This window comes from Ruditapes philippinarum, unplaced genomic scaffold, assembly GCF_026571515.1.
Source record: "Ruditapes philippinarum isolate M1 unplaced genomic scaffold, ASM2657151v2 ctg411_1_1_1_1, whole genome shotgun sequence".
Classification (NCBI taxonomy): domain Eukaryota; kingdom Metazoa; phylum Mollusca; class Bivalvia; order Venerida; family Veneridae; genus Ruditapes; species Ruditapes philippinarum.
Window position 1 is genome coordinate 512,734 of NW_026854764.1, and position 23,133 is coordinate 535,866.

Sequence of the window (23,133 nt, forward strand, 5' to 3'; positions counted from 1 at the left end):
GTCGACTATAACGTTTTGGCAATTAGTTTTCTATTTTTTGACAGGTGTCACACGGCTATAATTTTCACGTTGCACCGTTTCTAATGGTTTTCTTCCGGTAAGAAAGCTTAACATTATATCTTCTTTAAAGTCATTTAATAAGTATTGACATCTGTTTTGTTTTTGTAACTTCGTTAAATATTATCATGATTTTCATATGCAATCAAAGAGGTTATTGAAAATACCTTATTTATGCCTTTAGCATATGTTTTCGCGGCCTATGTTAAACTGATTATTTTTTTTTACAAATCTTCTTAGCCAATTCCCCTTTAAAACTGTAAAAGTATTTTGCATATGTTAATCATTCAGACTGCGTTAATATGAAAAAGGCAAAGCCTCAAAGCAAGCTCGATTTTCTTTTACCGTAAAATAGTTTAAAATAATCGTTCATTTTTATTTTACATTTTCCGTTTTATAATTGTCATTCGGTATTTTATACACTGCTTCCGTTTATTCTGGTTCCTCCTTTCTATTATGGTTCCCATATACAGTGATATAAGTGGGACACCAGTCTACGCTTCCGTTTTCAATCAGAGTTCATCGGCTTTATCGTTATCTTGTAATTCGAAAAGATGCGATGTGTCAATTCGATACTTCGGACAAAAGTTTTCAAAACCAACACCTAGCAGGTACTTGGGTTACCGTAAAGCTCCCTTTGCAAGCAGGCCCTTCGGGCCAGCTCGTCAAGCTCGCTATAAATTTCACGCATGTGAGATGAAACACATATGTTACAATTAATCTAAAATTTATCAAGCTGAATATATGATTGTAGACTCTCCATAAAGATATAAAAACACAAAAGATATTGTTGCTTAGTCCTGCTAGTTAGATCTGTCAAAAAGACATCAAGATACATTATTTGACTGGCAATGTTTTTTCCGCCAAGTCCAGCCACAAACTCATTTAACTGCATTTTTTTAATGCACTAATAATGCCCAGTTAGTCATTGTTCTGACCTAGTTCAAATATTTAGATGTAAACTGCAGATTTGAAGCTACTTTTTACATTGGTCAAATCCGCTTTAACATATAAAGATATCTATTTTAAAGTATATAGCAAAATGTGCACAATCAATCAAACTTCCCATGTACAATGTTACAAATAATGCTTGGTATTCATAATCCTACCACAAATGTGTATTTCCCTTCTCAAAAACAACTTATTCAAGTTTGAAAACATTTTTACATAATCCGGTGTAAAGATCATGTAAACAGCCTCCATATTGGTGTTTACTACCCATAGGGGTGATTACAGGAACCAGATTTTTTAGAAGAAATTTTTACTGCCTGCATCTGTCAGCGTTAAATCACAACAGAATTTTTTTTTTATTCAGACTAATTTCGTGTTATTGAGTGACCTCACAGTGTGATCGGGAATTTCCAGTATTGGGGGTCAACACAAAATGTCTTAAATGTGTTTTCTTAAATATAATATGGATAAATATTATAAACTACTTATTGTGAGTAATTTTTGCAAGTTTATACAGTTTTTGAGAAAATATGCTTCCGTTTTTTATGCAATCAGTAGCTTTTTGTGAAAAGTAACATTTAAGTTGTGATTTACTGGTAAATTCAAATCAACTCGAAAAACATGCTGATTTGTGCTATAGGAATTTAGCCAATCCGGGAAATACTTTGCATTTTTCGATAAAAAAATAAACTGTAAAAAAAGAAAATGCAATGTCTTTCAATGAAGGACTATGTTCCAACCGATAGATCGCAATTTAAGGGAAAAAATGGCGAAATTTATGGTATTACCATATAGATATTTCTTCAGTTAAATAATAATATGGAATTGATGTTATCAGATGATATTATAAATATCTACTAAAGAAATATATTGCAGTACAAATAAATCAATTAAATACATTTATAGAACTCCCAATGAATGACTTTATGATTGAGACTAGTAAGATGAAATATATTGTTTGAATACTTATAAGAACTGAAAAATGTTTTCTGATTTTAACAGTTTAAATTAATAAAATCTACCAACAGTGTTGACATTAAATTTTCAGTGCTGACAGTAAAAACTAAGCGTAATTAATGGTTTGACAGTAGGAAAACAGCAGTTTGAAAAGTTGATCAAACCATTCATGCATGATTAATTAATTATTAGGCTAATAGTCTCCATCTCTACTAGTTTCAGGTTTTTTTTGGCTTATTTTATAGTAGATATTTGGTCATATTCCCAATTGAATAATACTTATAGTATATTAATTTCCTAATCCTCAGGAAAAAATTCCCAATTGAAAGTTACAAAATAAAAATATTGAATAAGAAATTCTAAAATCTTTGAAAATAAGGCTTCTTCACTGTTATAGTGCTTAACTGTTTGAAGATGCCATCCTTTACAGTATTTAATCATTGCAAAATTTCAGTCATGCATTTTTTTCCCAAATATTTAACAAAATATTGCAGAAATTCCCAATCCATGGGTATGGGTCATGTTCCCAAAATCCTAGAGAAAATCCTGGTTTGCCTTGTAAAGATATATACATGTATCTGTATACTGTACAGAAATGCAAATATCAGATATTCATTAGCATCCTTAGTATACCGTAAGTCCATCATGGTGGTTGTCATGGGAAATGAGGGTAAATGTACAACTGTTATGTTAAGTCTTCCCCTATTTTAAGCCTTTAGATCTTGTTGATTGAACTATTTAATCTGTTAAAAATTTTAGTGAATGTTTCCTTACATAACAATGTTAACAAAATGCTGCTTGAAAAATGAAAATATAGAAATTGTAATATTGACAATTTAACCTTTAAATCTTTTCTTTTCAACAAGGTTTCAGTATTGATTATTGATTCAGTGCCGTTTCTTAAATTTGAACTTTACATTTTTTTCAGTTGACAGATAGTGTGAGCTGTTGAAGTATGATTTTAAGTGCAGGATATGTTGTATTATATGTGGTCAGGTTGTTGAGTCGTAGTAGAAGGAGGAAGATGTATCTGCAGACAATAAGACAGGTAATTAGAAATATATATATATATTTTCTTTTTTTTATGTCTTTCATGACCTATTCCACCTTTCAAAGTCAACTTTTATCAAAATGCATAAGTGAGTTACATGCTAACACTTTTTAGCTCGACTTTTCTATGAAAAGGGGAGCTATCCTACTCGCCCCGGCGTCGGCGTTAGCGTTAGCGTTGGCGTCACACCTTGGTTAAGTTTTTCGTACCACCCCACTTTATTTCAGAAGTATTACAAGTATGGCTTTGAAACTTACCATACTTGTTCACCATCATAACCTCCATCTACAGACAAGAGTACATAACTCTGTCAAGGTTTTTGACAGAATTATGGCCCTTTTTTGACTTAGAAAGTGTATTGAGCTTGGTTAAGTTTTTTGTACCACCTCACTTTATTTCAAAACCATTGGAGGTATTGCTTTGAAACTGACCATACTTGTTTACCATCACGACCTTCATCAACAGACAAGAGGACATAACTCTGTCAAGGTTTTTGACAGAATTATGCCCCTTTTTGACTTAGAAAATACATTGAATATGGGTAAAATCCACTTATTGCCTTAACCCTTTGAGATATTGCTTTGAAACTTTTAATGCTATTTCACATCATTACCCCCATCTGTACGCAAGAGAAGGTAACTCTGTCAAGGATTTGTTTTAAAAATTAAGGCCTTTTATCGACTTAGAATCTTGGTTAAGTTTTTAGTACCAGTCCACTTTTTGACTGAACTGTTTGAGATATTAATTTGAAAGTTGGAATACTTGTTTACCATCATGGTCCAAAAACATGGGCAGGAGAAGGTAATTCTGTTAAGGATTTTATTTGAATTATGGCCCTTTTTGACTTAGAAACTCAGTTAAGATTTTCATTCTTGTCCACTTGTTGACTTAACCATTTGAGATATTACTTTGGAAGTTGGAGTTCTTATGTGCCATCATGAGACCTATCTGTAAGCAAGAGAAGATAACTCTGTGAAAATGTTTCTTGATTTGTACTTAGAAATTCCTAGTTAAAGTCTTGTGTGCCCTTAACTGTCAAAGTTTTGTTTTATAGGCAAGCACTAAAAAAGTCGAGCGCGCTGTCCTTCTGACAGCTCTTGTTAACACTTCTCTCTTATTATAGAGACTTAGAAATCACTTGATCATTATACAAAATTACATCTCTGCTCAATGTAGGTATCATATTTCTATAGATTTTTGTTTCTGTTTCTATTGATCTGACAGCATATTAAAAAATCAAAATAGATGTTGTTTTTGTGTTACAGTACAGTCATTTAAATGCTTTTTATCTAATTACCTTCCAGCCTTTGCGAAATTGTGATTGTATTTCTGCACATCTTCATTAGAACCATTGATTATTGTCCACCAATAAACTCGAAATTGATACCTATTTTTTAAACAGTGTTGATAAGTGGGATATATTTAAAAAGATGAATTAAATATTTTGATGAATTTAATTGAACCAAATTAAACAATTTAGCTGTAACTCTTTATTTTAACCATTTTATTCTTTTCCAAGTATATTTTAGAAAATGATGAAAAGTTTTGTATATGTCTCATATAAACCTGATAAAGAATGTCTGTGTACATGTTTTATGACCTTGTGTCTACATAGAGGAGACATAAACAAACATAAAATAAGAGTTTAGTAAACACACATACATGTTACTCTGCATTTGTTTATAGTACGTTTAATATGTAGTCATCAATCTTTGTGTCACATATTCACAGGTTGTACAAAAACACAGTATCTTCATCAAAAAGTCTGTGAGTGAAAAATGGTCGGCTGCTGCAAGTACTTTGATACAGTGTCCACTGGTAAAGGGATCACAGAGGTTTACCCACAAACCATTGCTAGAAGATGATCATATTGCTATGATGTCTGTAGAGCCAAAGGTACTGTAAAGTAATTCTACAATTATTATTTAAAGCTGCATGCCTCCAGAGGAGCCAAAATATATGAAGAAAATAAAACTTGAGACAAATGTATTTTAGTTAAGAAAAGAAAAAACATTTAAGATTCAAATAATGTTAGGTTAATTATTTTTGACTGATTTGGCATATCAATCACCATATTTCTACTTCCTGACTTGTGTGACTAAGGCAATAGGGGCCATTTTTGCATATTTTAACCATTTTTTGGTAATATGTGGGTTGTAAGACTTTGATGTATGCATTGTATAAATAACTTTATTTGGCTACATTTTCCAAATTTTCATGAAAATAAGCATGAATCTTGAAGCATGCTGCTTTAAAGTGTACATGTATAAAGCTTTATCTATGCTAACTAAATGTAACAAAATTGTTGTTTGAAATTTGAAAAAGAAGAAATCCAAAATGCCTGTATGAAAAAAATATGTTGATATATTTCCATTTTAGCACATGCTGGAAACCATTGCCAAATGCCTACTTTAATTAACCCATTGCTTCATGAGCATTTTGTGAAAAATGGCTGTTTTCATTGAAAAGTCTCCCGTTACAAGTTCAAATTGCTATAATACTATAAAAACTGCTTCAACACTAATCAAACTTGGCACAAATGTTGACTGGACCATTGCCCTTGCAACAACATGCTCAGGCTTAAATTTTCTGTTACCATGGCAACGAGGGGACATCTCAAAATTGGCAAAAATCACTATTTTGCGTTGATTTTTTCCATCAAAATTGATTTCAAAGTGCTGCAACTTCTCAATGGATTGAGATAGAGTCAAATGCTTTTCAGCGTTGGTTACACGTTACCTTATGATCAATCTGGGGTCATTTACAGCCTCTCACAAGTCCAAAATTTTCTTGGCGATGAGGGGGACTCCGCCCCCCTTCAAACCCCCCCAAACAGAAGGGGGCACATCCCCCTTCTGGCAACCCCCTGATGTATCTTTTGGTTGGGGGGCCGCGCCGAAAAAGAGGTCACTTTTTTTAACAACATTTCTCAAACAAAAACAAGTGTTTGGGGCCTAAATAAGGCATTTTTTCATCATTTGAGACAACAAAAAAGGGGGGGGGGGTGAAAAAGGCGTTAAAAGGCGTGTATATGAAGTAATGGGTTAATACATACTTTAAATAACAGCATAATATTTTGTTTAAGAAGATTTTATTCTGTTTACACTAAGTTTTCATGAATGTTAAATAACAGAAAATTTCTGTAACAGTTCTTCTGAGATTCCACCATAATATTATGGAAACAACAAAACTTTCCTGTTTTTAGCTCAACTTTTTTTTCCATGTCGGTAGTCCCATTGCTGTCTGCAAACTTTAACATTGATCATAACTTTCTATGTTCTTTATGTATTGTCTCCACACTTTGCCACAACAAATTGTTGGGACAACCCCTTGAAGTAGACCAGACTAAACTTGACCTTCATTCATAAATGACCTTGCTTGATTTCTGCTGTTAGTGGCTATCACTTTGTTAATTTTGAATGGATTTCTTCAAATGTGAACACAACAATCTTTTAGGATAGAACTTTAAGTTAACCAGACAGACCTTGACCTTCACTCCTAAATAACCTTGACTTTGAAGGGCAAATCACTGAAATTTTCTTCTCTTTTTTTTGTTGTAACAGTTACTGGCTTTAACTTTGTTGTTTTTAATGAATGAATTGACTTCTTATAAAGACACCACAGTCTTTAAGAAAGGACCTTTATAATGTATATCAAACTCAAATTGACTTTGTCTCATTTATGACCTGAAAGGTAAAATTATTGAATTTTCATTGAATGTTGCTATAAATATTATATTAGATACATCTTTATATACTGTGTAACTTCTGAATTCCGGAACTTCTAAAATCCGGAAACTTCTGAAATCCGAACATTTTTCATGGTCCCGAAATGTCTTTTTCTGTTTTCTATGTAATAAATACCTCTGAATTCCGGAACTTCTAAATTCTGAATTCCGAACAATTTTCCTGTAAAATTTGGGTTAAAACAATTCAAATTTACTTCCAAAATCCGGAAATTGAAAAAGGTGTGAAGGAATATTATAAACGAGATTGTAAAACCTTTAAAATGACAGTATCTTCCAATTAGCAGAAATCATTTATCTTGACACCTATTACAATCACAACGAATGTAGGACAAAACCCCACCAGTTAAAACCCCACCACCTTTAATTTTTTAGAGTGGACAAAACCCCACCACTAAATTTTACAGAGTGGACAAATGAAAATGTGCTATATTCTTGATTTATAGTAAGTAGTTTTTTTTATATAAATAAATTGAAGAAATGAATTTGAAGAAATCTAATAATAATGGATAATTCAAGGTCATAAATGTGGCACAGTCTCTAAAAAAAAAATGGAAGTATATATTGTTATGAAAAACAAAACAATATAGTTTTTTATTAGCTGGTACATGAAATTATGCTTTTGTATCAACAAATTCAGTAATGGATGATAATGAAATTTAATACACATTGTAGTTATAACTTTTGAAAATTCCTATAATTTTGTCATTTAATGAATTTAATAAGCTTTATAGATATTTTTATAATAAAAGTATAATGTTTCTATTAAGATTATTCAGAACTTCTGAATTCCGGAAACTTCCAAATTCCGAACATTTTGGCTAGTCCCACAGGTGTTCGGTTTTCAGAAGTTACACTGTATGTACCCAGCTAAATTTCTTAACTGGGTTTATCCAGTTTCCTATTTTAAGTCATGCCTATTATTTAGTTTTGGGACAACAGATGAAACTTTAGGTTGGTCAAGAGTAGGAAAAATGAAAGATTGTGTTTGACATTCTAATGTACATACTATTGTGTACTGTATGCAAGTTTTCTTCCATGTAGAATTTTCTTTTTATTTTCAACAACCAGTATTCCAGAAAAGAAAAGTATAACATCAATTTTAGTTTCAAAAGTTTATTATTTGAATTTCTAACAGAGAATTAGGGAAAGAAAAAGGATTTTTTTTCCATTGGGTATGTGGCCCAATATTTGAATGTATGTATATTATGTATGTATACTGGTGGCAAAGATTAGCCACTTTTTTAAGTGTCAAAGTAAAGGGTAAACACTGTCTGTGTGACCTAAAAAATTTAAAGTATTCTTTTGAATTGGTGATGACACTATTTGGCACTATCCCTCAGATGTCTGTAAAAGTAGTCCCAGGTAAGGACAGGCACAATATTGCTAGAATACTGTTCATGATTCTGATTTCTTCAAATGTTTTTCCATTTCTAATTATCATTTGTCAGTTAATTTTAATCAGACATCATGTACAAGTTGAACCACTTTTATTTTCCACATTATGTACAAGATCAGCTCCTTTTTTCCCCAGCATTATGTATATATTTGAGTTACTTTTTTTTTTCATTAACTTTTTAAAATAGATTTCCCATATCTGGGATAAACTCAGTCCATTTTATGGGTATGTTTTACTGTGTACAAGTTCATCCACTTTTATTTCCTAATATGTACAAGTGTGATTTGAACAAATGCATTATGAGTACCATAATAAGCTCAAACATTTCTATGAATGAAAGCATAGAGAATCCCAGCCACAGAATCATTACACTGCCAATATCTGACAATAAACTGGCCATACTGTATGTTGGTATTTGGGTATATTCAGTAACACGCAAGTCTTGAAAATACACATTCAGACGCATGAAGTTTTGACGAATAATTTTTGATGCTCTTGCCAGTTTTATTTGGTCATTTATATCATACTCAACTTCAATACCTTGTGATAAATAATCAGTATACTTCTGTAAAGTTGAATTTAGTGTATCAAAGGCTTCTTTAACTAGTTCAGACGAATGTTTTGCCTTCATAGACAATGTTTCAAGGAGACTGAATTGGTAGAATTCCTCCGGCCAGTATAACATTGAAATAGACTGATCATACGAAGTTTCCTTGCATGGTTCATAACACTCACAACGATCTTCATAGCTTCTGTCCTTATTTATTTCTTTCATAACTTGTCTTTCACATTCAATCATTTCTAAGTGAACTTCATCTTTGCCTTGGAAGAGGTCAGGTTGACTTCTCCAGTTCTTAATGTTCAAACAGAAAGGAACATTTGAGTTGTGAGCATCTGGTAAAGCTGATGTCTTGCAGCCGCATTTTTTAATCAGAATATCTTGTTGACATTGTTGTAAACATATGATTACAGCATTTTTGTCTGTCTGATTTTTGCTTGTTGAGCATTCACCATAAGGAAAAGGAAGTGTGGTGTGAAGACTTGCTGTCAGTCCTACATTCAGTGAATAGCCTGATGGAACATCAAAACCTTGATAAATTGGTATTGGAGGTGTGTCGGGAGAATGAATCTGGGCACGTATACCAAGCCCATAAGATGAAGGGTTGGTAATGTCATAGACTCCATAGCTGCCAGGTTGTTGAGGAGATCTGTCTCCAGTAGAGAGAATCAATGATAGACCATGATCTATTCCTGCTTGCATTTGATTAGTACTTCCTGTAAATGTGAAACAATTGAAATAGGTTGTCCCGTCAAAATGGCTGGAAAAATTTTGCATTCCACAGTCTGCATTATTAAACCGGCAGCTTAAAACTAGGTCATCAAAACTGTGCCCAATATCAACCATGGGAAAATTTTCGTAAAATGCTTGATGAGATTGGAGTTTTGTCTTTATTTCGCCAACATTTGCAGTTTGTATGAATTGAAACCAAGCCAGCACATCGGTGTTGTTTAAAATAACTTGATTGATCTTCGTCATTGAGGTTGGATTGGTGTTACATAAAGTAAGTGCTGGAAAAGCAACCTGCGACTTTCTTGATTTGTTGACAACTTTAACAACTGGATATGTGACATACTTCTTAACAACGGATACAATTTGAAATGTAGCAGTTATAAATGCCAGCACCACCAAAATAATCCAGAATATTCTACGTGGTGTAGATCGAGCTTTTGCGATCTTTGATACTCCGTGTACATTACTCTCTGATCCAAGTATTTTCACTATCTTACATGATGAAGTTTGTCCCTCCAGGCCAATTCTATCTTCCATTCTCAGTGTAACTGTCTATCAGCTGTTCTGAAAAGAACACATCAAATACATTTGTACTGTAAATCTGCAACAAAAAATGTATTTTTTTTAATGCCTAAAAAATTATTATCTTTTTTTAACAAAATTAAATTAAAATTATAAATGTTTTGATTTCACCAAAAATAATAAAAAAGAAATTGTGAAAAAGAATTCTAAAAACTTTCTTAACATTTAGAAATGTAAAAAAATTAACCACTGAATATAAAAAAATCTTTTTCATTAGATAATGTCATTATAACTACTTTAACATATCAGATATTAAAAAGTCTTCATGAGAAAACAATCACCCAGTTTAATATAAGCAATACAATCCAACAGAATAGCAGTGCACTAAGAAAATATTCCAGGGCCCTGTTTTGTCTTCATTTAAAAAAGAAAGAAAATAAATAAGCAAAAAAAGAACCAACAAGTCACAAACACAGGTAAAATCTCTGAAAAATGTTCAAGGTCTAGAAATAAGCAATGTACATGTAGTAAAATATAAAAAAAAAGTATGGCATACCTATAATTTATCAAAGCCAAGTATTATATACAGATAGTGAATACTTCCTGGCATAAAATGAATATATATCCACTCTACTAACATTCCAGTGAATAGGAGGGATTCATGATTAGGTCATCAATACCTGTTTTGTGTATCATGTGATACACATTTTGTGTATCATGTGATACACATTATCAGGAAAGTCAGACAAACAAAATCGGCTACTCATAACAGAATGTACACAATAAACTCTTAGAAAATGATATTCCTAATGCTTAATTTTACTGATGTAGCCCTCCAAAAGTAAAACTGGTTAATTGCCATGTGTGGTTTAAAAAACCATCTCCCATAAAAATTCTTACACTTGTCTGTTATTAAATTAATAGAGTAACATCATTTATAGAAGATATTTTGTTTGTTTTTCATTTTACAGAAACTTAAAAATTAATTGAAACATACACTGAAAAATAATCCAAGAAAGCTTTATCAGTCATAAAATGAGTGATGTACTGTGAGTGATATGGATTTTATTTCATTGATAGGAGTAAAACCAAGTATTTTACTGTTAAGGTTAAAATAAACACACATATACAGTCGACTCTCGTTATCTCGAAGTCATCGGGACCGTCCAAAAAATATCGAGATAACGAAATGTCGAGATAAACATATTAGGCTTGAGTAAGGCAGAAACTAATTTTTTAAAAAGACATGTGCATACCTTATGTCAAATAAACTATGATATCCCCATGTCTTGCTTTCATATGCCTAGTCAATATTTAACACAGTAACATAAGCTGATGTTTACCAGCGGAAATACGGGTGTCTGTGATAAAAACACATAGTGAGGTTTACTCAGTAATACACCAATGTAGTGCAAACATTGTTTTCAGGGTGGTTGATCCAGATATTCTCCCGGGTATTTATCGGGTCTTTCTCGAGATGGTTCGACCGCTGATTGATTTAGTGGTGATTTGTAAAACTATATTGCAACGATAGCGTTTCTATTCTTTCACTATTTTATTTACATTTAAAGTCCTAATTGATTGATACAGAGTTCGAATATTTATAAAGAATGTAACATTCACTCATTTTGGACATAAGTCAATCAACACGCTAAATAACTTTTATAAAAACAGCTTAACTTATTACAAACATAATCATCATTATGACACGCGCTATTGAGCAATTATCGTCTAGTTTGTGTTTTTCACACGTCTGAAGGGAACAGATGAAAGAAAACTATTAGTCGAGATAAACAAAAGAAAATAGTGTGAAAATAATTGTTGGGGCTGAAATTTTACATCGAGATACTGAAAATATCGAAATAAAAATATCGAGATAAACAAATATTTCCAATATAGATAAAGCAAGAAGAAAATCGGGACTTTCAAAATATGATCGAGATAACGAAATATCGAGAAAAGCGATGTCGAGATAACGATAGTTGACTGTATATCATTTGTTGTTGGCTGCAAATTGTAAGACAAAGACATTGATGAAACAAATCTGACTGTAATAGTTATACTGTCAGATTAAAGATCAGTTTTTGGCTATACCAGTAATTGGTTGTTTGTTAACATACATGTACCTAACTGATGTTCTAAGCTACATGTTCACAATACAGACAGATTGTTCTCTCTAGATTATATTGTTATGATTTAGTTTCACAGTATAAATGACTTGCACAAATTTAGCTACTTATAATTGGTTGATTCTTTGATAACTTACACACAAGTCAGTTGTAATCAGTGCCACCCAACCCTCGAAAATAGCAGGAATTTTTTCTTGTTTATCAAACTATTGGATTATCAAACTTCTGGAAAAGGCCCCACAATGCAAGAGCATTAAAGTATTATCTTTCATGATAAATCACGTGGACTTTACTGCATTAAAATTTCCCCTTAATTTTTATGCCAACTTAATTCAGGGAGAAACATATAGATGTTTGTTGGAGCTATTGTCATGACTCTCTCACTAGCATTGATTGGAATTGTTGAACCTTTTTAGCTCACCAGAACCAAAGGTTCAGGGTGAGCTATTTGTATCAAAGGGGGATGGATGCTCTAGCGTCCGGCGTCATGCACCAACAATCATCTTCTTCACTGAAACTGCTGGGCAGATTTACTTCAAATTTGGTCTGTAGTATCCTTGTGACAGTCACACTTGAATTTGCTCATGTCATTTCAATAGGCCCCTTTAAGGGGTCAATAGAGCTAAAAAAAGAAAAACCTTTAAACATCTTCTACTACAGAACTAATTGATGGATTATCACCAAATTTTGTCTGTAGCATTCTTAGGTACTCTTTATCAAGCTTGCTCATATTAGTTTGATTGGCCCCTTCTAGGGGCCACTTAAGCTAAAGATAGGAAAACCTCTGAACATTCAGTAGGAAATAATTGATAGATGATCACCAAACTTTGAAGCATTCTTAGGTAGTCTTTTATCAAGTTTGCTCATATTAATTTGATTGACCCCGTTTAAGCTAAAGCTTAAATGCCCCAGGTCATGAAATTTCTTCAAATTATTGTTTAAGCATATTCATGCTCAAATTTAATATTAGAAAATATTGACATTCCAACATTGAAAAGCAGTTGTTTCTGGTGAGCGACCTTCATGGCCCTCTTGTTTTATTAAGGTTCATTTTCTGAGAAACTATGAGAGCTATTTACTTCAAACTTAGCATAAATGTTTATTGTCATAAAAAGATTAATTCTAAAATTATTCTATATGCAAAGTTATGTCCCTTTTCCAACTTGGATTTTTAACCCTGTTAATTTTTAGCTCACCTGACCACGAAGTGGTCATGGTGAGGTATAGTGATGGGGCTATGTCCGGCGTCCGTCGTCGTGCGTCGTTCGTCGTCAACAATTGGGTTGTTAACAGTCTAGCAGTCACAGTTTTGATCGGATCATCATCAAACTTTGTCAGAATGTTTGTCTCAATGAAATACAGATCGAGTTCGAAGATGGGTTATCTCGGGTCAAAAACTAGGTCACAGGAGCTAAAAATAGAAAAAGCTTGTTAACACTCTAGAGGCTGCAGTTTATCATCCAAATATTCTGGAAATTTGTCAGGAAGGTTGTTTTGTTGATATCTAGGTCAAGTTCGAAGATGGGTCATCTCCGGTCAAAAACTAGGTCACAGGAGCTAAAAATAGAAAAAGCTTGTTAACCTCTAACAATTGGGTTGTTAACAGTCTAGCAGTCACAGTTTTGATTGGATCATCATCAAACTTTGTCAGAATGTTTGTCTCAATGAAATACAGATCGAGTTCGAAGATGGGTTATCTTGGGTCAAAAGCTAGGTCACAGGAGCTAAAAATAGAAAAAGCTTGTTAACACTCTAGAGGCTATAGTTTTTATCCAAATAATCTGGAAAATTGTCAGGAAGGTTGTTTTGATGATATCTAGGCCAAGTTTGAAGATGGGTCATCTCCGGTCAAAAACTAGGTCACAGGAGCTAAAAATAGAAAAAGCTTGTTAACACTCTAACAATTGGGTTCTTAACAGTCTAGCAGTCACAGTTTTGATTTGATCATCATCAAACTTTGTCAGAATGTTTGTCTCAATGAAAAACAGATCGAGTTTGAAGATGAGTTATCTCGGTTCATAAACTAGGTCACAGGAGCTAAAAATAGAAAAAGCTTGTTAACACTCTAGAGGCTGCAGTTTTTATGCAAATATTCTGGAAATTTGTCAGGAAGGTTGTTTTGATGATATCTATGTCAAGTTCGAAGATGGGTCATCTCCTGTCAAAAACTAGGTCACAGGAGCTAAAAATAGAAAAAGCTTGTTAACACTCTACTGGCTGCAGTTTTCATCCAAATATTCTGGAAATTTGTCAGGAAGGTTGTTTTAATGATATCTAGGTCAAGTTCGAAGATGGGTCATCTCCGGTCAAAAACTAGGTCACTGGAGCTAAAAATAGAAAAAGCTTGTTAACACTCTAGTGGCTGCAGTTTTCATCCAAATATTCTGGAAATTTGTCAGTAAAGTTGTTTTGATGATTTCTAGGTCAAGTTCCAAGATGGGTCATCTTCGGTCAAAAATTAGGTCACAGGAGCTAAAAATAGAAAAAGCTTGTTAACACTCTAGGGGCTGCAGTTTTCATCCAAATATTCTGGAAATTTGTCAGGAAGGTTGTTTTAATGATATCTAGGTCAAGTTCGAAGATTGGTCATCCATTCAAAAACTAGGTCACAGGAGCTAAAAATAGAAAAAGCTTGTTAACACTCTAGTGGCTGCAGTTTTCATCCAAATATTCTGGAAATTTGTCAGGAAGGTTGTTTTGATGATTTCTAGGTCAAGTTCGAAGATGGGTCATGTCCGGTCAAAAACTAGGTCACAGGAGCTAAAAATAGAAAAAGCTTGTTAACACTCTAGTGGCTGCAGTTTTCATCCAAATATTCTGGAAATTTGTCAGGAAAGTTGTTTTGATGATTTCTAGGTCAAGTTCGAAGATGGGTCATGTCCGGTCAAAAATTAGGTCACAGGAGCTAAAAATAGAAAAAGGTTGTTAACACTCTAGTGGCTGCAGTTTTCATCCAAATATTCTGGAAATTTGTCAGGAAGGTTGTTTAGATGATATCTAAGTTAAGTTCGAAGAAGGGTCATCTCGGGTCAAAAATTAGGTCACAGGAGCTAAAAATAGAAAAAGCTTGTTAACACTCTAGTGACTGCAGTTTTCATCCAAATATTCTGGAAATTTGTCAAGAAAGTTGTTTTGATGATTTCTAGGTCAAGTTCGAAGATGGGTCATCTCCGGTCAAAAACTAGGTCACAAGAGCTAAATATAGAAAAAGCTTGTTAACACTCTAGTGGCTGCAGTTTTCATCCAAACATTCTGGAAATTTGTCAGGAAGGTTGTTTTGATGATTTCTAGGTCAAGTTCGAAGATGGGTCATCTCAGGTCTCATGTCCAGTCAAAAACTAGGCCACAGGAGCTAAAAATAGAAAAATCTTTTTAACACTCTAGTGGCTGCAGTTTTGATCCAAATTTCCTGGAAATTGGTCAGGAAAGTTGTTTTGATGATTTCTAGGTCAAGTTTGAATATGGGTCGTGTCCGGTCAAAAATAAGGTCACATTGCCCAAATATGGAAAAATCTTTATAACACACTGGAGGTCACATGTTTGACTCAGTTGTCATCAAACTTGGCCATGATGCTTGTTTAAGACATTGCTTGGATGCGGTTGTGTCAGGTGAGCGATCCAGGGCCATCATGGCCCTCTTGTTTTTGTTATGGTCCATTTTCTCAGAAACATTCAAAAGTTATTGTCTTCAAATTTGATATACATGTTCACTATCAAAGAATGACACCATTGCATAAGTTCAGATAAATTGGAATACATTTGTAAAGGGCAGATAACTTTATAATTTATTTTTTCTTAGTTATATCCCCAGTTTGATTTGAATAACTTTTTTGGTAAGGTATGTGTTTTTAAAAGTATCAAAGATATTCACTTAAAACTTGAAATACTAATCTTGTTCACTATTAAATTTGAAATACATTTCTAAATTTGAAATACATTTCTAAAGGACAAGGACAAAATTTAATAATCCTGAAAGCAATCTTTGCTTAATTATTTCCCTTTTTTTACTTAGAATATTTGCCTTTTTCTCAAAAACTGTCAAAAGTTATTCACTTCAAATTTGAAATATTTGTTGATTATCATGGGCAGTTAATGGTGCTTTGCATGTTTCCAGAATTATGCCCCCTTTTCTATGTTGCATTCATTTACTATCCAGCACTGGGAAAAGTGGAGTGCACCGTGTCCGCATGCAGGTCTTGTTATTTATATGTGTGGTTCATGGCGCCATGAAAAAATAGCTTTGAAAAGAGAATCAGATGTATACTTCTATGCAATAGTTTGGATTTATTAAATCCCTTTTCCTGCAGATTCAGGCTAAAAATGTGTCCTTGTGCTTCAGCAGAAGTTAATGCATCAAAATGTGCTTTTAAACATGTATTTTACAAAAGAACATACACAGCATTTGTTGTTTAATTTGTATTTCTGTGAAACAGCAAGGAATTTATTACTTTGCACATATTTTTTGTTAGTTTTTTTTTGTTCTGATTTACTTAAATGACATCAAGCTTAATTGTTACACATGTGCATGGACATTTATTTTGGTTTTTGCAAGTGGATAAAGAAGCTCAGGAAAGGATTGCGTCAAAAGACAATTTTCCCTTCCAAAAATTATCAATTCATTATTTCCCACGGTATATTGTTTTGAGTGATGCTACTGATGCAGGGACATCATGGCTCTCTTATTTGAATTTGGACATTTGCAGAGAAATTGGTAATTACTGGTTAGTTATCCATGTAAGCTGGTTATGTGGGTTGACCACTTAAAATGTGTTAACACTGGTGTAAAGACCAGAAAACCAATCCAAATCATAATATTGGGTAACAGATAATGTACATGTAGAGTCATATAATACAATGTACAATGTAATAGTATTATAATTCATATACAAACTGTAACTGTTTAAGTGACCATATTAATGGTAGACGTGTCTGCTGCTCAACCCAATGTTTATACGAATAACAACAACAACAACAACATATTTATTTGATAATAAGGCCACCGGCCCATAATATACAAAGCAACATGGATAAACATTTTACGTCCCTCTAATTAATATCGTCAGCTTTACAAAGAATATGGTGTATGTAAATACATATATTACGTATTGTTGTATCACAACTCGAGTTCATTAATGAATAGAAATCATTTAAATTTGTTCTTCCATTATACCAATTTAGTAAGTATAGTTGGCGTACTTCATTATATTTATAGCAATGGAAAAAAGCATGAAATTCACAATCTATAATTGATATATTTCTATTATTTAAACAATATGTACAAAAGCGTTGTTCTCTTGGTATATTTAAATGTCTACCGATTTCTATTTTAAGTTTGTGGTTAGAACACCTAAACTTAGAAAAAGATTTCTTATAAATAAATGGTAGGTCCAATATTAGGTATCTTTCTACATTTAAAAGTGATTTAAAATTTCTATAATGAAAGCATCGACTAGAAGTATTAATATCATTATGCCAATTTTGAGTGTAGCAATCAACCAGTCTCTGTTTAAACAAAAGGATAAACAGGTCAGGATTACCTATTTCTTGCGAAATCCAGGCAAACCCAAAACCATACTCGAATAATAAATTTTTTTATCTTAGTAGCCCAATTATATCTCCCACTATATCATCATGATTTTTCAACATAAGATAACATTGTCGCGGATATCTTGATTGTTGCATAGTCAATAACTTGCACCAATATTTTATACAGTTAGACATGTAAAATATACATAATGGTAACCTGCCACATTCTCCTAGTGCCATTACATTATTTGTAGTTCTATTAACATTAAGGTACCTTTTACAAAAATCATTATGAACAGTTTCAATAGTATTTACATAACAATAACCCCATACTTGTGAGGCATAACATAATATTGGTTTCACCAAAGCATCAAATAATTTAAAGTATTCTTTGACTGGAAAATATCCAAATGACTTTTGATACTGTTTGATGGCTAGAATAGATTTCTTTGCTTGAATAGACAATTTATCGTGGGTTGATGACCAAGATATAGTCGGTGTAAGATGAACACCCATATATTTATAAATTGATACTACATTAACAGGAGATCCACGTTAGAGCCAAGATTCATAATTTCTAAGACCACCTCCATTACGGAATACCATAATCTCTGTTTTGTTTAAATTTAATTCCATACCCGTATCTTGACAAAATACGTCTATTATATTAATATGTTGCTGTAATTTTGACAGCGGTTTCTGCGCAATTAGCAATGTCGTCCGCAAAACATAAGACAGTAATGTCATGTATGTCATTAGTTATAAAAATTCCTGTTCCACACGAGAGACGTAGTAAACTCTGCTAATTCATTAATAAAAAGTATGAATATAGTTGTGCTGCTTACGTCTCCCTGTTTTGTTCCAACATTACAGGGGAAATAATCAGTAGATAAATAACAGCAATTGTTATCATTAAAATTTGGTCTTTTTTTAGCATGATTACAGTCGAGTTTAACACACGATAATAGATCGGTATACATAGTCTTGAGCACGCGTAAAAAATTGCCGCGGAGACTCTACGATATAATATTTCAAAAAGCTTCGCGTGGTTTAATTTGTCGAATGCTTTCTTAAAATCAACATAAATACAATAGAATCTACCACCTTTTCTTGTTAAATATTTCTGAGCCATTGCCTGTAAACAAAAAATATTATCTACCGTTGAGTACCCGTGTCGGAAGCCGGCTTGTGACTCGTCGATTTTATTGTTATTTTCGGCCCAATTATAAAGTCGAGTATTGATAAGTCTAGAAAATACTTTATACAGAGTATTCGTTACAGAAATCCATCTATAGATACTAGGGTCATTAATCGACCCGCTTTTTATGGATTGCCGTAACCACGCTTTTACCCCAAATTTTAGGAAAGACGCCCGTGTTAAGTATTCTGTTAAACAACGCTTCAATAATGTTAATACTGTCATTTAATGTATACTTATAAAACTCTGATGGTATGCCATCAGGTCCGGGACTTTTGCCATTAGACAAATTATTAATGGCTGATTCGATTTCAGCACGAGTAAACGGTTGATCTAGCTCAACACACTGTTCATTATTTATTTCAGTCAAATTACCCGTGTTTAAGTGATATGGCGGAATCATCGAACAAAAGATCTTTTAAAATACGCATACCATTCATTGGCTGAAATTTTTACACACTGTCTTTTTCGGAGGACGTGAACGCTTAATAAGTGACCACATATCCTTAGGATTATTACTAACATTAATGAGTTTTTGTCTTTGTCGCGCTGAAAAAGTAGCTGTTTTCTACGACAATACGCCTTAAACTTTATTACGTTTTACCTTATATATACTCTTAAATCATGCATTAAGTTTGATGTTCTAAACCTACGTAGCGCGTTTATATTTCTCGCGTTTATATAAATCGCAGTTCCCACCCCACCATTCGGGCTGTGACTGTTTGTATCTAAAGGATCTTATTCGCATATTAGATCCTGCCTCTTTATAAACGGCTGTCATATAGACAATGCGCTGTCAATATTAGTCGTTATCTCAGACATAATTCTATCTTGTTTCTGACGTAACAGACTACCAAACTGACTTAAAAAATTAGCTCTATGGACTTCATTCCAACGAAATTTTTCGTGTTCAATTGTACATGTTATATCATTATCATTAGAAACGGCATTAATTACCAAGTCCTTGTATGGTAAAGACAGAGAACATGATATAGGGAGATGATCAGATACATCATTTTCTAAAACTTTGAAATTAACAATATATTCAAATAGATTTGAACTAGCTATTATATAGTCGACAACGCTGACACCCTCATTTGCGTAGCATGTATACTCCCCTAATGTGTCATTTGGATATCTCCCGATTAAAATGTGAATATCATACAAACAACATAAATTAAGCAAAGATTTTCCAAAATTATTACAAACGCCATCTTTATTGTTACGAGGTAAACAAAATGTACTACCGTTATAATCAGAGTCACCAAATATATACGTTAAAGTGTCATCATAAATAAAATCAGGTAAATTTTTTGTTCTAGCATTTGTATCTCCAGCAAAAAGAATATATGAATTAGGAAAGTTTTAATTTAATCATTTCAATATCACCCTGAATTTTAATAATTCCATCATTTTCTTCTAAATTATCATAAACAGAAGATCCCTCCGGTGAAACATACGCAAAATAAAAAAACAATATCTTCTACTGATAAACAACTGAGAAGACTTAATAACAGCACTACACAATCTGTCATGTCATAAAAAATACGTTCAATCAAATGTATACATTTTTAAAACTAGAGTTTATAAATATACTAACCCCTCCACTATTTCTAAATGTGTGCATTATTATATGGTCTTACATAATCATAATGTAAATATAACCCTCTAAAAAACTGTCAAACTCCTTCCTTAAATTTTGACCATGTCTCATTTAGCATAAAATATCAAATGTTTTTAGAAAATCTTTGGTTATAAAGTACAATTATCTAACCGTCTTTAAACCACAAATGTGTCCATGACAGTTATATAAAGTCAAAATAATGGCTTTGGCCACTTTCCTAAGCTAAAATTGGCCTCTACTTCGGATCTTTCCGTATCCATCCCGGCTTGCTGCCGATTGGTTATTTATAAAAGGTTCGTTCTGTTTCAGCTAACACAGACGGTCGTCTGCTATCTTGCGATTAGTCGTCTGCCTATGCTACACTATGGATTGTGTATTGTCACTATATTTATACACCCCATCATTTATAATTGAGTTTATCATACCGCACACTCGAGTAGTTTTCCATGTTGACGCTCTTCGATCATTCTTTCCCCAGAATATTTTCGGTTCCTGTCTGCGTACGCGATCCGTGTAGTCATACTGAAATGTAAACATTACTATCACGCTGCAAATTACTTTTGGCCAATTGCATAATAGTAGTGCAATCCACATAATTACAAAAAGTCAGCAATATCGTTGGTGTAGACGAATTTGACGATTTCACTCTTCGTATATCATCAATCTGAACAGTACTGGCATTCTCACATTTAAGGTTATTTTGCAAGAATTCCCTGGCTTTTTGCTCTGTAACAGAACAGAATCTATTAATTTTGTAATTATTAAGTACAAAGTTTTTTCTGATTTTTATATATGATAATTTCAGCAAGTTGTGAATCTGACAGATGGTTGGACAGAATATTACAGACCACAAGGAGAGTATAGGGAGGATTCTACTCATGAAGATGTTGTGTTACTGCTGGAGGCTAGAGACCTACCAATGTTTGATACTTTCTTTAGAACACGAGCTACAAGTAGCCCCCTGCTGAAAAAGTTCATGTAAGCATAATTTGTTAATTTCGATATTAAAGTAGGACCTGTTTGGCTTTTTATTAATCAGTGGGACTGTTTTTGGCCTTTATCCTGGTGATATACACATATATAAGTTATTCGAAAAAAATCTGGGAAAAAATGTGATCCCTCAAAAGCATTAATCACAAACAAAATTACATGAAATTGCAGACTATGTTTTAATTGAGTCTGTACCATGAGTGATAAAGTTAAAAAAGTTTATAACACAAATTTGTTCTGACATAGAAGATATGTACAGATTACAGACACAGAGACAAACATAGTATTTACAATAAGTAATTGCTACCTGCATACCAATAATTTTACTGAAAAACTACAAAGACAGGCCCCCTTAACTTAAAGTCAAAGAAATCCCTGTATTAAATTGGCTTTATTCCAATTAAGATCCTCTTAACATAATGTTCATGGTTATACAGTAAAAACTGGGGAAAAACCGGACCCTCTGAAAACCGGAAATCCTCTGAAAAACCGAAACCATTTTAAAGTCCCGTATTTTCTCCCTATATGTTCATTTGAAAAAAAAATCCTCTGAATACCGGAACCTCTGAATTCTGAAAACCTCGGACGATTTTCTATGGGTTTCTAATGCTAAACATGCATTAAAAATTCCTCTTGAAAACCGGGACAGCAATTTTAAGTGTCAACTTTTCTGTTGTTTTTAATGTAGAATCTAAAAACATAATCTCAACAGGGTACATGTTCAAATACCAGGTAATGGTCAATTTTCCTTTTAGTCTATGCAGGTGTGAAAAAACACTTGTTCAGTGTATTTGTTAATTTCTAATTGGTCAATTAAAAATTATAGCTCTTGTGTTCATCAATTTGGTTTTTTTTCCTATGTAGATTTAATTTTTCAAAAATGTTTTTAATGTGTTTATTGATTTTTTTTAATATTAAAAGGTCTAAAAAGAGTTCAAAACTGTTTTTTAAAATGATTTCATGTTTTTTGCTTAAATTTTGATCATTGAAGTTATCTTTTTTTTGATATCAATTATATGCAAAAATAGTAACACTAAAAAATACCATTAATAACATAATTTTTCAAAAGCTAAGTGAAAAAAAGATATTATGATATAATTTCAACACAATGTGGTGTTTTTTAAATTTCTTGATTTTTCTTGAATTACATTCATGGATTTTCCATAATAAAATTACTTAAGAACATTTTTTTGCAAAAAAGAACTTAAAATATGACTTAAAGAACAAAAGGGTTGACAAAGTACATACAAAATGATTGAACAAAGTCATTGTTTCAAAACAACATCATAATTATCAATGAAATGTATAAAACCTCTGAAAAACCGGAATCCTCTGAAAACCGGGACTTTTGATCAAGTCCGCACAGGGTTTCCGGTTTTCAGAGTTTTTACTGTATATGTATACATGTATTCATGTGCTATGTCCACAAATTGAAAAACTTCAAAAAAAGATATTTAGATTGAGAGTAAACTAAGAAAATTTAAAATGTGAATGATAAGAAAATACTATAAAGAAATGTTAATAAATGCAGATACTAGCTCATGGTGCTGCAGTGGCATGGAAGTCAGGTTCTCCATTTGGGATTATTTTACACTGTACCTTGGACGAGTTTGTCACGTTGTCCATGGCATTTTGTGAGGATCGTCTTACGATGGATGAAGATCTAGAAGTTCACTCCATAATGTGTAAGTGA

General features: G+C 32.8%; 2 protein-coding genes across 2 annotated transcripts; one reads left to right on the forward strand and one right to left on the reverse strand.

Annotated features, from left to right (window-relative positions):
- The first annotated feature begins 33 nt into the window (after window positions 1-33).
- On the forward strand, window positions 34-23,133 carry LOC132740989 (uncharacterized). The gene is made up of 6 exons (XM_060729062.1): window positions 34-97; window positions 2,894-3,013; window positions 4,748-4,912; window positions 21,256-21,403; window positions 22,153-22,172; window positions 22,972-23,133. The coding sequence occupies exons 2-6, from the start codon at window positions 2,921-2,923 to the stop codon at window positions 23,131-23,133; spliced, it is 588 nt and encodes a 195-aa protein (XP_060585045.1). The 5' UTR covers window positions 34-97; window positions 2,894-2,920.
- On the reverse strand, window positions 7,796-10,011 carry LOC132740965 (FMRFamide-activated amiloride-sensitive sodium channel-like). The gene has a single exon (XM_060729023.1). It carries the CDS (start codon window positions 9,986-9,988, stop codon window positions 8,408-8,410), a length of 1,581 nt encoding a protein of 526 aa, XP_060585006.1. The 5' UTR covers window positions 9,989-10,011; the 3' UTR covers window positions 7,796-8,407.

What these genes read in the sequence shown, in the direction of transcription:
- LOC132740989 (XM_060729062.1), top strand. Translation starts at nt 2,921, where the DNA reads ATGATTTTAAGTGCAGGATATGTTGTATTATATGTGGTCAGGTTGTTG. An exon ending in TGATGTCTGTAGAGCCAAAG is followed by an intron (nt 4,913 to 21,255) that starts GTACTGTAAAGT and finishes TGATAATTTCAG; the next exon opens with CAAGTTGTGAATCTGACAGA. An exon ending in CTTTAGAACACGAGCTACAA is followed by an intron (nt 21,404 to 22,152) that starts GTAGCCCCCTGC and finishes TAATCTCAACAG; the next exon opens with GGTACATGTTCAAATACCAG.
- LOC132740965 (XM_060729023.1), bottom strand. Translation starts at nt 9,988, where the DNA reads ATGGAAGATAGAATTGGCCTGGAGGGACAAACTTCATCATGTAAGATA.